The following is a 15,983-nucleotide window of genomic DNA, read 5'->3' as shown; positions in this document are numbered from 1 at the left end:
CGCAATGACGACCGTGAAACTCACTACTGAGACCTCTTGTTGGGTATTTCTTACCCTGTTTAGGACTTCTTTTTGGTATGGTCTTAAACTTTTGACCTGCCAGTATTTAGGCTAATTTCATAGTGTTCACATTTTCCCTATTAAATGCTAAAAAAGTGTTTTATTTTTATTTTCCCTTTTCTTATTTTCATCTTTCGTAGCTCTACTCAAAGAAGTGGTTGAGTCTAACAACGCAAAATGCATATTGTTTTTCATTATGTTCATGGGCCTTAAGATTTTGGCCAGCAAGAGAAGATATATCAGTTGGTACTCTGACGAGCATATGATTTGTTCTAGCCAACCCCCATTATTCTTAAAACAATAATAACGAAAAATATATTAATATGTAACATGAGTAATAAACCAAGTAATTTACTGTCCAAAGGATGCAGCCTCACGCAGATTGGTTGCCTCAGGGTATGGGGAAGAAAAAGTGATGTTATCGAAGATGACGATGGCATAATTGCAAACATTCATTTATGGACGCGTTCCTAGATCGCCATGACAGGCGTCCATGACTCATACATTTCCCAACACAAATACAGTGATTTAATTAAACCATGATAAATAGGGTGCTTGACACTAATTACTTTATAATTAATTCTCCCAAAAAACAATAACATTATTTGACTAGGTAATCATAAAAAGAACAGTGAACACTTATTCATTAGTTAATTAATAATTAAATCATCCTACCGAAAAGTAAAAAACATGTCGCTATGAGAGGCGGCCTTGATCCATACAATACATGTCCCATGATGTTTACAATTACTCATTAAATCATTTATAATTAATTCATCATAAAAAAGGATGCTTAACAATTATTCATCAGTTAATCAAATTTCCTGTCTTAGAAAACGATAGCTTAGGTAAAACTGACTCTTTTAATTATGAATCAAGAATTTTAAATGACATGATATATTATTTAATGTAACATTAACACAATTATATACGTGTTTACCATGCATACAGTACATGACTATAGGTTTAAATCATGCTAGAAGGTCGATATCATACAATAATTAACTCTTATACATTTAATAATTTGACTTTAAACAGCAATGGACATCATTAACAAAACGTTTGTTGTGCAATAACCTTTTTACTAATCTGTGACAAAATAATTTAAATTTGCTACTTTATTTTATGTTTTCTGAATCGGAGGTCTAAAACTGACATTAAATTTACTTATGATTAATTCATCCCACAAGGACAATACAAATTAAAACTAAATCAAGTTTTTGAATTTCGCGCAAAGCTACTCGAGGGCTATCTGCGCTAGCCGTCCCTAATTTAGCAGTGTAAGACTAGAGGGAAGGCAGCTAGTCATCACCACCCACCGTCAACTCTTTGGCTACTTTTTTACCATTGAATAGGGGAATTGACCATCACATTATAACGCCCCACGGCTAAAAGGGGAAGCATGTCCGGCGCGACCAGGTTGCGAACCCGCGACCCTCAGATTACGCGTTGCACTCTTTAACCCACCTGGCCATACCGGGCCTAGCTCAGTCACATGACTAAATTACTACATTTCATGCCCTAAAAGGACTACATCTTAATCAGACGCACACAACACAAAACTATACGTTTAAATCGCCCTAAAAAGAGCAATATCATGCAATAATTAAAACTTTTACTTTGTACAATATTTTGCATTATTAATGAAAAAAATTATTATGCAATAGCACTTTTACTAACTTGTGATATAATGATTTATCTCATGTTTTACAAAGGCGGACCTTCACTTAGAGTTAATTTCTATTATTGTTGTGGGATTTCAATAAATATACCGAAACAGTACAAGTTATCAACGCTAGATTTAATTATGTTAAAAATCGTTAACTGTAATACAAATAATAAATGATTGACGACCATTTTCTACATAACCATAGATCACTAGCAAATGTAAACAAATCTTGTGAAAGCATGGAATACATTTAAAACTGTTCATATATTCTTTGAATATTCTGTAGGACACTACTTTACCAATCACACATAACCATTAATCACCCCTACAGCTAAATGAACGAGTTACTAAAAAACAATATTTAAAATACCGCAACCTTCAGACTGTCTATCACGGAACATGAAATTTCTACATGTCGTTTCAAGTTCATAAAACTAACGAACCCATATCTCATGTCTACGATGTAGACAGTTGTTTGTGACAGTACGTGATGAAGTGTAAAACTTGGAGATATTGACTTTACCAACACACAGAGATGATCAGGACTATAATTTAGAACTTTCTGACTGTCTAAATAAAATAAAAACGAATATGAAATCACACACATACAATCTGCAAACAAAAGTTTAAGAATATAATAATTATAAAGGTTAGACACAAACAGCGTGGACACTGACTGACAAGAATATTTGGAGGGTGGTCACACATATAGTATAAAGCTGTGAGATATTTCACACACAGTATTGTCGTATCATCTTAATATTAATTCTATGATCTGGCAATATTTTATAGATGCATGTGCAAGACATGCGAGAGCACGCTGTGTAATTTCTGAAAAAAGCAAAAACAAAAAACAGCACCGTCTCAAAATCTTGCAGCTAATTTGTTTGTTTTTGAATTTCGCGCAAAGCTACTCGAGGGCTATCTGCGCTAGCCGTTCCTAATTTAACAGTGTAAGACTAGAGGGAAGGCAGCTAGTCATCACCACTCACCGCCAACTCTTGGGTTACTCTTTTACCAATGAATAGTGGGAGTGACCGTCACATTATAATGCCCCCACTGCTAAAAGAGTGAGCATGTTCGGCGCGACGTGGATGCGAACCCACGACCCTTGGATTACGAGTCGCACGCTTTAACCCACCTGGCCATGCCGGCCTGCTTGCAGTTAAATCTTAATATGTAAGCATAATCGTATAATCGACTTCGAATATTAAAACACTAGGTACAACAAGAGGCAGAGCTTTATAAGTGCACCAAATTGTACTTACGTATACATCAGCACAAGTAAATAAGAAAAATTGTCATAATGGGTAATTATATAATCATTTAATTTATTTATAAAACAACAAAACCATAAACATCAGCTGAACATAAATACATCAAGTTAAACGAAAAGTAACGTAAGCAAAGCTTTTTAAGGCCTATTGATACAATGGCACAGTCTTAGTCAAGATACTGCATCATGAAGTCTTGCGTTTACATATTTGTGTACAGTAAGTTTCATTTGTGTTATAATATGGTTACTTCGTGGCGCTTCTTCAAAGATGTGTTGACGAAGTTCTTTAAATGAGTATTTAGGTGCTTTTTCAAGCGCCCAGCACACAGTTGAATCAGCAATGTTTATTTAAAAACAACAATTCAAAACTTTTCTCAGGGTACTTCTGATTCTGCTAGTTTACATAGGCAAATAATACGACGCAACCTTGATGACTGAATGTATGATTTGTAGAATTTATAATTTTGAGTTGGGTCTTCTAATGCTTTCTAAAACACCTGACAAATGGACAGTTTTTGTAACACATCGAAACACAAACCCTGCCATGTATGCGAAATCTTCTTATGGATATAGAGAAAGATTCTCAAAATGTGGTAGTTTGCAGTAGTTTAGTCCATGTAAGTGATTTCATATGTTTAGAAAATTATGCAGTAAAACAAATATGCTCATGTAGATAATTGTTACTGTCTTGGTTTATCACAAGTAAAATATTGTAACGAAGTTTTTCATCTTTTACAATAGCCCTTACCAGTAAAACTGTTCATGCTTCATTAGAAATAACATTCTTTCCAGAAAAGAAGAAACTAATGTCTCCAAATTGTGACTTTGTTCTTTAGATGTCGACTTTTTTGCTTCAAATTTCTAATCATTTTTGTTTTTGTCAATAATAATAGATTGGGAAATCTGAAGACACTTCGTAGCCTTCTGAGGTGCTGTAATGTCACTTGTCTTTAAATCACTGAAATATGTTTCGACTATGAGAATCTCTCTGTGCAAGGTTCGTCATTCTCACGGGCAACAGATCCTGGATGTTATTCTGAAGATATTGTTTCACCTAGCACAAATCTGTAAATGGGAATGAAACAAATCTAGATTTCAGAATGTAACATTTCGCAGCTAAATAGATACCAAGTATTTTCCATTTTAGCAACGAAAACTGTGTATTTTAAATAGCATTAAACTTTACAATGTACACAAGTTTTCGACCACAACTCTAAAGTCATTGTCTACAAGTTAGTGATACTAACAATCACTAGTTTGTGGTCTTTGTGTACATTAAGATGTTCTACTGCTGTTAAATTGCAAAGTTTTTGACATCACAGTGGAATATCTTCGATAAATATAGCATGATATATTTAAAATTGTTTACTGTGTAGTATCTTACCCTATATACTGTTCAGAGCTGCTAAGCTACTTCTTGAAATTATTGGTTGCTGTTTCGTAGGAGGCTTTCTAACTTCACAATGTTTTTGAAAATTATGTGGAAAATAAGAAATGCTCGGTGTAGAACCTCTTCTGAGTTTTGGAAGACTACACCAATTGAACATCTCCACCAATCCTGATTGAAGTTTATTGCCTGATGTTCAGTAGGAGTTGATAATGTAATGATGATATTAGTAACAACATATTTGTTACAATTTATCTATGAAAGAATACTTCATCTTCACCAAAACGTTGTGTGCGGTCGTACATTACTCTGTATGATCCATTTTCAAGAATGTCTTTATCACACCGTTAGTTAATAAAGTGTACCAAATATCACCGTAAGTACTAAAAAACATATTGTTTTAGTTTACACTGCTGGCTAGCACGTGATAAAAAGAACCTATAATTAAAATTAAGGTAATAACTAGTCGTTTATTTTTATATACATTCCTATTCTAGAATCGGGAGAGGAGTTTGAGTAGAGACTGTAAAGTGATTAACTATAACATGAATTTATATAACAAGGATATTGCAAATTGTTACATACCCGTAGGTTATAAATAATTAGTAATAATACCAGTTCTGGCTGTCACTACTCCAACAATGGCCACAAAAAGCAACTGTAGAAACTGATAAAGACATCATAACAAGTTTAGGGCTGACCAGACTCAGTGCAAGAATAAATACACACAAAATAATCTAACCAAGATCTCGTAGGACCTTCAAAATAATGGAAGTTCGTAATTTATTTCTCATGGAGTAGAAATCGATTATCAACAACTTGGGAGGCATCTTTCCTAACTTACAGACCCAGTGGATGTGCAGATCTGTGAACCTGTTTTCGTTTGTTCTTCTATAATTTATGACAACATTAATATCGCTGCTCTTATACTTTGTTTGTGTTTTTATTATTCATTTCTTGATTAACTTTAGTTTTGTCATACGTTTAGTATATTTGTTTATCTAGATTCTATGCGTATCTGTTATTTTATTTTTATCTGTATGAAGTTTTTATCATTGCTTTTCTTGTATTTATAGCATTTTATTTTTAATATTGTGAGCTATGATTAATGTTTAGCTTACTATTACGAATAAAAACTTTATAAACGGAGGTCAACCTTTTGAAAGCACTCGTATTATAGGATTTTTATTCATTTCTATCAAGACTTTGAACCGACATATTTTTCTAACTTTCCATTATGTTATGTTTTTTCTCAGTAGCTTTTGAACTGTATTCTCATGATGTATTACTCTGTTTTGATTTTTATTGGTTTACGGTTTTGTATATATGAAGATCCTGGTGGAACTGGGCACTATGGCCAAAGAAAGTGATTTTAATTGGAATAATGTTTTTCATTTAGATGTCACTCAGGACGAGCTGACAAAAATTAGAACCCCTACTTACCGCTGAACAACCGGGGAGGGACATTACCTGCAAGTTACTCTAACGAGAAATACTATAACAACATGAAATTATAAATCATCATCCGGTTACGGCCATAACAACAATTACAAATTATTAAATATTACAGTAACCAAACCAATGTACTTAAATCTCGGAAATATTGTGAACGAAAATAATTTTAATGGTATTAGAAAGCGTAAGCAAGTGCTCCTGAGTTTTATAAAGAGAAGGGTAAATGCTTTCAAAGGAGTAAGTAGGTGTGAAGTTTTTGATAAAGTGTATGATATAAGCTCCATTTATATATGTAGCTGAATAAATGCATAAATAATTTATGAAAAGAAACAACAGGTTGTATGAAAAAGATTTGGTGGTTTCATTGCGTTAAGAAAAGAGAAACAAATGGAAATGTATGAAAAGAAAAATATTAATCGATATAAATATTTTGTTTATTAAAACCATTTCAGGTATTTTGCGGGAGGAAGAAATGCTTTTAGCTTGGGCAGAAGGTGAGCCGCTTGCGCTGAATAACAATTTCTATTTGACGGGGTTTAAGCTTGTTGAGTATACGTTATATTCAAGCCAAGCTGAATACTGGATGACAGGTAAAGCTAAATTTTGCGATTATATAAAGTGTTTTAAAAATAATCTTACTCGCAATCCTTTCTCTTTTGGACCTAATGAAAATATGTTTAACCGTGCTTTACAGTAGACTATAATAAATATGGTGGTATTATGATATTACAATTTTAGGCTTTATTTATTTCGTTGATAATTTTCATATTCATGAGAAAATTGACGTTTTCGTGTTTCTTTGACGGGATACTCATTCCACCTTATTTATCTCTATTTAAATCAAACATTTTTTTCTTTCTTCCAAAGGCAACTTTAGTCGTTTGCTGGTAACGTTTCAGTTAGAAAGAGAATTTGGCAATTTTCTTCTTGAAATATATATACCCAGTATCCTTTTTGTTGTAACATCATGGACTTCATTTTGGCTTGAGATTCCTGCCGCTCCCGCTAGAGTGAGTTTAGGTATTACAACATTGTTGACTCTTGTAACCAGTGCCAAATCTACCAGAGAAAAGCTACCAAAAGTTTCATATATTCACGCTTTAGACGTATGGAACGTTGGATGTACGGGTACGCTTTTGAATATATTGGTTGATAGTTTCTTTATTTGTATAAACTCTAAATCAAGCTAAAAGTATTTTTTATTACTTTGTGTTACAGAGTTTGTGATGCTGTGTTGTAGGCTACAGTTTCTATAATTCCTCTCGTATTTTATGACTTGCGCACGTTTTACCGATGTCACTACAATTACAACATTGAATATCCCTTATGTGACAGATAATACACCACGGTATAACAGTGCCAGAGGTTAAAACAGATGACCCCTCTTAAGATTTTTATAGGGACGAGGTTCTTTATAGTAGACATCTGTGATAGTAAACGGTTTTGTTATTGTTTGTTTGTTTTTGAATTTCGCTCAAAGCTACTCGAGAACTATCTGAGCTAGTCGTCCCTAATTTCTCAGTGTAAGACTAGAGGGAAGGCAGCTAATCATCACCACCCACCACCAACTCTTGGGATACTTTTTTTTGCCAACGAATAGTGGGATTTATCGTCACATTATAACTGCCCCATGGCTGGATGGGCGAGTATGTTTGGTGCGACGGGAATTCGAACCCGCGACCCTCAGATTCGAACGCCTTAACCCACCTGGCCAGATAGTACAGCGCACAACTCACTTGTTTTTAACATACTATATTCAAAACAAGCCAAACTTGTGTGTGTGTGTATATATATATATATATATATATATATATATATATAATAGTGAAATTAAATAATTTATTTCTAAATGAATAAACAAAATCACGAGGAAGGACTGCGTTAAAAACAGCAAATCCCAGCCTCTGATTAGTTGTATTACAACCATAAAATATTCAAACCATAAACCAAAACACATTAACATGAAATTTAAAAAGATATTAAATACGCTGCACTTTGAAAAAAAAAAAAAGGATCCTAGGGTACAAGCTTCAACGCGAGATTATAAAATGTATCCTAGGTTTTGGAGGTGACTGAGAAATTAGGACCCACATTGCTGTGGAATATACCGTATATCAATCTTAACTTCCAATTGCTAGCCTCACATAAGAAAATTAGAAATTTAGAAATTAGGAGAGCGAGATGTGGGTGCTCAAGCCCACAACGCCCCACATCTGTATCACCCTTTACTGCCTGCAGACAGCTGTAGGAAGATGATTGTTCTCCTAAGTTAGAATAAGGAAAAGATAAACACGAAAAGATGAAAAATAATAAATAAATAAATAATGAAAATAAGGTACAACCATTTGGGGGTAAGTATGTTTTTTGTTTTTGGAATTTCGCACAAAGCTACTCGAGGGCTATCTGTGCTAGCCGTCCCTAATTTAGCAGTGTAAGACTAGAGGGAAGGCAGCTAGTCATCACCACCCACCGCCAACTCTTGGGCTACTCTGTTACCAACGAATAGTGGGATTGACCATCACATTATAACGCCCCCACGGCTGGGAGGGCGAGCATATTTGACGCGACTCGGGCGCGAACCCACGACCCTCAGATTACGAAGCGCACGCCTTAACGCGTTAGGCCATGCCGGGCCTAGGGGGGTAAGTAAGATAAAACTTGCTTACTGAAGTTAACATTTCGTTACACTATTGGTTGTCACAGTCGTATGCAGAGTTTTTGTTTCGTTAACTTCCATACAGACGTAACGAAATTTGACCTAACTATCGCGTTTATAATAATTAGTTTTTACCACCCTTGTTATGAGACCTAAATAAGCGTTAAGTATTAAAATACTGCATAAAGTGAATAATAACTCTTAAACTGAACATTCCTGTTTAACCGACACCCCCTCCAGGCGGCCTTCATCTCCCATTTCGGGGAAATTGTATTCAGCTGAATGTGTAAAGCATGTCCTTGGTCAGTCAGTGACAAGTTTATGGACTTACACGCTACATTCCCCGTGATGGACATAATTCAGTGTGTAGCTTCGCGGTAAAGTAAACTACACCTTGTAAAGCATACAAAACCATATTTCCTAACAACCTACTTAACGTATAAAGATATATGTGTTTGCTTAGTAAGAAATAATAAATATATTTGATAATATTTAGTATATCTAATGTTTATACTAATAAATAACGAGAAAATGATATTAAACACTTTGTTTTATAATTGTATTTTTAATAAGAATAACATTATAAGGGGTTTTGAGGAACATAAAGTAATTTGTTTTATTAAAAATATGAAATATCTATAGTAACACTTATATAAGGCTCGGCATGGCCAAGCGTGTTAAGGCGCTTGACTCGTAATCCGAGGGTCGCGGGTTCAAATCCCGATCGCACCAAACATGCTCGCCCTTTCAGCCGTGGGGGCTTTATAAAGTGACGGTCAATCCTACTATTCGTTGGTAAAAGAGTAGCCGAAGAGTTGACGGTGGGTGGTGATGATTAGCTGCCTTCCCTCTAGTCTTACACTGCTAAATTAGAGATGGCTAGCGCAGATAGCCCTCGAGTAGCTTTGCGTGAAATTCAAAAAACAAACAACCACTTATCTAAATAATATTGTAAATACTCCAGCAACCCCTCAGTGGAGTTACAGTAGAGTTACAACACTAAAAACCGGGTTTTGATGCTCACAGTGGGCAGAGAGCAGATAACCCATTGTGTAAGTTTTGTGCTCAACTTAAAAACAAAAAAACATTGATTCAAGTTTCTTGTGTAGAAACAATACATTGGTACAAGTTTCTGTTGTATATTGGGTTAGTTAAGTCAGTTTTGGTGATTAGAAGTAAATAACTTTCCTCGTAAAGAGAGAAATGTTTAGTATGATTAATTAAACCGTCATTTTGATAAGTGTGTAACGTGTTAATAGCTCAAAATTAATGAAGTATTTATGTTTTATCTTGTGGGTTCTCTATTAATACACTTAATTTGAAGTTTATTCAAATATGTCTTTTTTTTTTTAGCATTCATCTTTGCATCTCTTATTGAATATGCTGTAGTCAATTTCATCTACTTCAAGGAAAAAAGAAGACGGCAAGGTGGATTAAAGAGGATCGAAAGTAGCGCTACCTTATGTTCATTAACAAGTGAGAATATCCCCAAAACCCCTTTAACTCAAGTGCGAGCTAGAGTAAGTTTTTATAAACATCACCAATAAATAAATTATCTACCATCTACATAAAGATTAAGATGTTTTCCTGAATGTTTTATGAACATTTTTAGTCTGAACTGCTGAAATCTTCACTCTGTAAGAAATAGAAAAGTGAAATAATTTTACAAAACAAATCCTAGTTTAAAATTTAGTTTTCTGAGTGTATAAAACTTTCAAAGCATCTATTAACGGCCCTGTAACATCATTAACATAGCTATGTAAAAATAATCACACCTTCAAAATTAATATATTACCAAAGATTGACATATTACACTCTCAGTTATTGTATCACATTCGATTTGATGCTGTGTAGGGTTTTTAAAATTTAGTTGATGTTATGCTAATAACCTACCACGGTTAAGATACAACCAGAAACTTAGCTAATGGAGAAAGCTGCATTGATGGTGTGAATGTCCTAACTCGCTTGTCTATAATCCAACCCAATGTGTTGAATAAAAATATTACTGTACGACGTGTTAATGTGGAATTTTGACTCAGCCGATTAAAATAATTACTTCGCCGAAGTCACACCATTAAAGCAGCTTACTTTACAGTAGTTTACTTCTGTATGTAGCTACAACAGTTGATGTTAAATAGTAGTAAAAAATCTCAGAACGTAATTAAGAAAAATAGGCACGTTTTCAATCAAAATGGGTCCTATCGATAAATCATAACACCACCGACCTCATCTCAGGTATGTGGTCTCAGTAGTTTAGATAAATTGGTTTATACGGGCATGATCTCTTTTAACGAACATGACACTTTAGGAGGAAGAGCAACTTAAAGTTTAATTAATTAACCAATATTTTTATTGCAGAGTCCCAAACTTCCTCCAAAATTACAAATAAATAATTCTGATCTCCAGCAAGATGAATTTTCATGCAAAACATTCACACCATCTCATCAGTCTCCTGAAGACAACTGTACGTTCCCTTTTTTCTTTGAACTTCCTCTTACTCCGCAAGATATCGCTAATGGGTTAGACAAGAAATGCAGAGTCGTCTTTCCACTTCTTTTCTTGCTGTTCAACATAATTTATTGGCTAATTTTTTATATTTAAGTTCATTGTCTACCAGCTGCTTCTCTGGGCTTAATATTTTTTATCTTTAATTGTTTTTAATCATTGAATGCTTCTTTTTCTATTTCAGTTTTTTATTAAATAGCAAAACAAGAAAATTGTATCTTACTTTCATTAGTTAACTTTAAGTTCAAAATGATTGTGAAAACGTAAATAGTTTTGAAAGAGATAATTCACAATGTTTGAGCAAGATAATAAATATTGCAAAGTAATTATATTCTGTATTGCGTATGGTAATATTTCAAACACATATTGTGAAGTAATATAAAACATTCTATTCGTGAGTAACTTAATAAACTGGTTATTTTCCAGTTCTTTCATTAAGAAACGAAATATATATTATTAGCTAATTTGCTTGTTATTATTTTAAAAAATTCTCATTGGATAAACATACTATATACTGTAATATCTGCTTAATAAACAAACTTATATTTTGCTCTACTTCAAGAGAAAAGATATTTTCTGTATTTGTATAATATATCACATTCGACCTCGTATTGTAACTATTCGACACGGAACTGTTATTACTCAATGATAACCATATAAGTCTAAATGTTAATAAGAACCGATTTAAGTAATGAGATTGTTACTGTGAGAACTGACTTTCGTAATTTTAGATCAAGTGGTTACATTTTTATGAAATAATTTTGCCAAATTTTCGAATTGTGATCAAAACGGCTTTGTTTACCGTTGTAACAAAACAATGATAAACTTCAACATATTCTAAAGTACAAACCAAATGTTTATGATAAACCAAAATAGATACTGCGAATCTACACTCAAAAAATGGTTTTTGATACGAAATATTTTCGTGTTTACAAATTTAAACAAAATATTTTTAGCCTAAGCTTATTTTATGAAGTCTGTATACAATTAACAAGAGCAGACACTGACATATTTTTCGGTATTTAAATCAAGCAGTAATTAATATTAAACTAAAAATTATAATTAAACTTGTATCTTCGTTGCTGACACCTTGATAGCGTATTACCATTCTGTATTACCACGCTCTTGCAGAAAAAAGACAAAAACATTTGAAATGATTATCCTAAATTTAATGAACTGATTTAGAAATTAAAGACTTTTATCTTATACTCGATGTGCTTTATATTTCTCAATAACAATATCCTTCTGGTTTACCTTCAAACTAGTAATTCGAAAATTATCGTTTAGAAACAATTCTTGTGATTTCATAAAAGACTCAAATATTTTTAAAATTTTTGAAAGCCTTAATGGTTAGTATGAATATAATATACGTAATTACATAGATCCTTTTGAAAAAAAGTTTTTGCTCCCAGAAACAAAGTTTCACAGGGATACTTATTCTAAGTAATTTTAACATAATTTTTACCTATTTAAAATTTTCGTACTAGAAGATGCTATTAACATGACTTTAAATCCAGTAAGTTTTTACTTCTCTTATGTCGGACATTCGGATTTACAATGATATTAATTAGAATTTCGATTGCCCTCGGTTTGCTATAAGAAAACATACACACATAGTTATGTGGATAATATTTTTATATGATTTATAAAAAGTAATCACGGGTATAAAGTTTTGAAAGACTATTTTACATACATTGTTCAATACAGTTCACCCACCTCCCAAACCCAAGTGGCACAGCAGTATGTGTGCAGACTCACACCTGTTAGATTCTAACCGCATTTCGGTACTCATAATGGGCAGAGAACATTGTGTAGCTTTGTGATGAACTATCAATAAATACAGTTCACTCCCTCGCTGGTACAATGGTAACTCCACAGATTTACAATGCTAAAATCAAGATTTGATTCCTGTCGATGGATTTCACAGATAACCCGATGTGGCTTTGTATTACGTATTATAATTTATATAGGATGGGTCTCCGATTTATTATGTTAGGTACGTTACGTATTTCTATTTCAAATAACCGAAAATTTTAATGTTAATCTAGAAATTAATGAAGTGTCATATGTATAAAGTTTATATTTGTCAACAAGATTGATACATGCAATTTTCTTTTTTTTTTAACAAAAATACAGTACAATTGATATTAACGATTAATACGACATTGAAACGTGCGACATTAAGACGCAATTATATTGATACTATTTTTACTCTTACCTGTTTTTGCTGCTTTTGTATTAATTTCCTATTAAATGAGTGGTTTGTTTGTTTTATCATTTATTAAAAATATAGACCAAAAGTGATTAATGATAAGTATTTTGTGTTAAGAATTAATACAATAAACTAAACTGCGATAATTCAAATTAATTATTTATTTGTTAAATCTGAGTTCAAATGATTTTAGAAAATTTTATTTATTCTTACTTGAGTTATGTAAAATATAAAAATAGTAAGAATTACGATAAAAGAATTAGCAAATAGGATCACAAGCAAAATATACAATGAACTTTAATAAAAAGGCCCAGAACTCGAGCATCTTCAAAAAATTTCTTGAAGAAGAATGGTCAGTTATTCGAAAGCGTTCGAGTTTGGAGTATTTTTATTTGTTTGTTGGTTTTTTTGGAATTCGATATAACAAGAAAATCATTACACTGAACATGGTGACACTTCATATCCTATAATAAAGAAATCAATTTTGTATGTAACATACATTGTTTCACTCCTTTGTCACAAAATGCATACTAAATTGTTTGCAATAGATCAAATAATATACGGTGCAATAGGTATAGACATTTATCTTAAAGGTTATCTTATTTTTATGCCATACACTTTTTCTGTCATAAAATATTACATACGCAAACATTTATCATAGAAAACGTTCCCCGCTGTGACACCGGAAAGTCTTCGAACTTACAACACTAAAATCAGGGGGTTCGATTCCCCTCGGTAGGAACAGCGGATAGCCCGATGTGACTTTGCAAAAGGAAAAAACACACATACACACTTCTCAAACAGATTATAAATCATATGAAGTAAGCCAAGTAAAAGAAGAAAAGAGATTACATTTGGTGAGAAATTTTCTATTACAACAAAGTACCGTGGTTATACATACTTTATGCTTCTAAACAAAGTATAATATTTGTCTCAAAGCAATAATTAACTTTTAAGGACAAGCAGAAGTGGAGGAAGAGAAAACATGGGCCACAAATTTTCATTATGGATCTCTCCGCTCCCACCCCTTTTAAATTTGAATGAATAGCATTTATAAGCAAACCAGTACAATGTTTTAAAACTTAGTAACATTTAATTGTCGAAGTATTACCATATGTGAGACAATAGGAAAACATATATAACAGAAAAATATTATACTCACATGTATGAATGGCATTTTGTGTGTCTTTCGTTCAGTGAAATCGTCAGTTATTTGCTGCAGGTTCAATTTTCTAGTTCGTTCATCGTTAATGGATAGCTTTCCCAATCCTCAAAATTCATCCTACTCCATAGTGCTTACTGAATAGTTCTTTTCCAATTTGATTTGAAAAATGAATATTCATCACTTGACACTATTATTGGATGTTGAAAAATTGCAAAAGTACCGGTTAAATTTTTGGGAAACTTGACACTAACACACTGTGGTCAACAATCACCACTTTTACCACATCTTTTAATGACAACTACTTTGATTTAAATATGATTTGAATGACAGCAGCTGTACAGGAAAAGAAGGAAAAATGTCATGCTAAAAGTGATTAGCAAGTTTTACAACACTCCAATGGCACAGCGGTATGTCTGCGGACTTACACCGCTAAAAAACGGGTTTCTATACTCGTGGTGGGCAGAGCGTTGATAACCCATTATGTAGCTTTGTGCTTAATTCTAAACAAAAATACATACAGATCATAGTCACTTGAAGAAGCAAGTGTAATTTGCTCGACTACCTGTACGCTTTTAAATTAATTGGAAATTTGTGAAGTGATTATTTTAAGGCACCTATAAAGCACGTTCATAATGATAAACTTTCGAAGTTGGGAAATTTTTCACCTTTGCGTAACTCGTCAAAGTGGTATTTTACTTTCATCCTGTGAACTTCTTCAGACTTTGTCCTCTTCGTTTTTTTGATAACTCAAGTGAAGCGTTTTGACTACTTGGAACTCATTTCTGATTGTGTCAAGATATTCACTATTTAGCAAATTCTGCTGCCCTGTAAAGGCCTGTGTGTTTAGACTACAGCAGTTTTGACACAACATTTCAGCCTTCCAAAGTCTAGGTTTAGGGTACAACAAGTAAAACAATTTTCTTTTACAGAGATTTCTGTCACGCCAAAGCCTCATTGAATTTATTTGTATCTTTCCTCAAAAGCATGACTTTTGTTAGTGCCTTTATGATATCTAAATATCAAATCTCGGAGCAAAGGCCTATTCATACCGTGACGACGTCGGGTATGACAAAGCCTTTCCAAACTAATATTAGTGCCAATAGATACTTCTTGAGGAAGAAGAAGTGAAGATAGTATTTCGTTCTCATTTCTTTTCTTCGATAAAGGTGTACAATCTTTTAATCTTGTTATAAAAAATGGTTCACTTCTGATATTTCTCTAACCGAATAGTTCAGTGTAAAATTTAAGTTGTGATCAACTTATGAACAACGCTTGAAGTGAGGGTTAAAAACAGGAAACTGAAATGTTTGCAAAAAGTTTTAAAGCTGAGTATATAAAACTTGTTTTTCATGTGTGTTCTTTGTGTATTATTATAAAAGTAACTAGAATGTAAAAATAAGAAACATATTATGAGAGATGAGGTTATACTAGATAAGATAATGTAAACAAGCCTAAATTCATCTCGCCTTTGTTGTATTATTATATTTAAAATGCAGTGGCGGCGCCAGGATATTTTCGTTGGGGAAGGGGGGGGGGCTGAGGTAAACTGTGGAGGGGGCTTCCCAAAATGCCATCAATATGAAGTACAGATTGTAAAT

At 33.1% G+C, this 15,983-nt stretch overlaps 1 protein-coding gene across 6 annotated transcripts in view; it reads left to right on the top strand.

Moving 5' to 3' along the window:
• Positions 1 to 11,563, top strand: part of LOC143258507 (glycine receptor subunit alpha-2-like) — a 63,980-nt gene extending 52,417 nt beyond the window's left edge. For 5 of the 6 annotated variants that reach the window (XM_076517570.1, XM_076517569.1, XM_076517571.1 and 2 more), the window contains 4 exons: positions 6,300 to 6,437; positions 6,715 to 6,975; positions 9,857 to 10,023; positions 10,862 to 11,563. In XM_076517570.1, coding sequence (XP_076373685.1) covers positions 6,300 to 6,437; positions 6,715 to 6,975; positions 9,857 to 10,023; positions 10,862 to 11,104 — 809 coding nt within the window. In that variant the 3' untranslated portion in view covers positions 11,105 to 11,563. The remainder of the gene's footprint in view (positions 1 to 6,299; positions 6,438 to 6,714; positions 6,976 to 9,856; positions 10,024 to 10,861) is intronic. The other variant, XM_076517572.1, reaches the window with a different exon arrangement.
• Positions 11,564 to 15,983: the final 4,420 nt, after the last annotated feature.

This window comes from Tachypleus tridentatus, chromosome 8 (genome assembly GCF_004210375.1).
Source record: "Tachypleus tridentatus isolate NWPU-2018 chromosome 8, ASM421037v1, whole genome shotgun sequence".
NCBI classification, from domain to species: Eukaryota; Metazoa; Arthropoda; class Merostomata; order Xiphosura; family Limulidae; genus Tachypleus; species Tachypleus tridentatus.
Note: the sequence above shows the minus strand (reverse complement) of the source record. Positions and strands in the feature narration are given on the sequence as shown.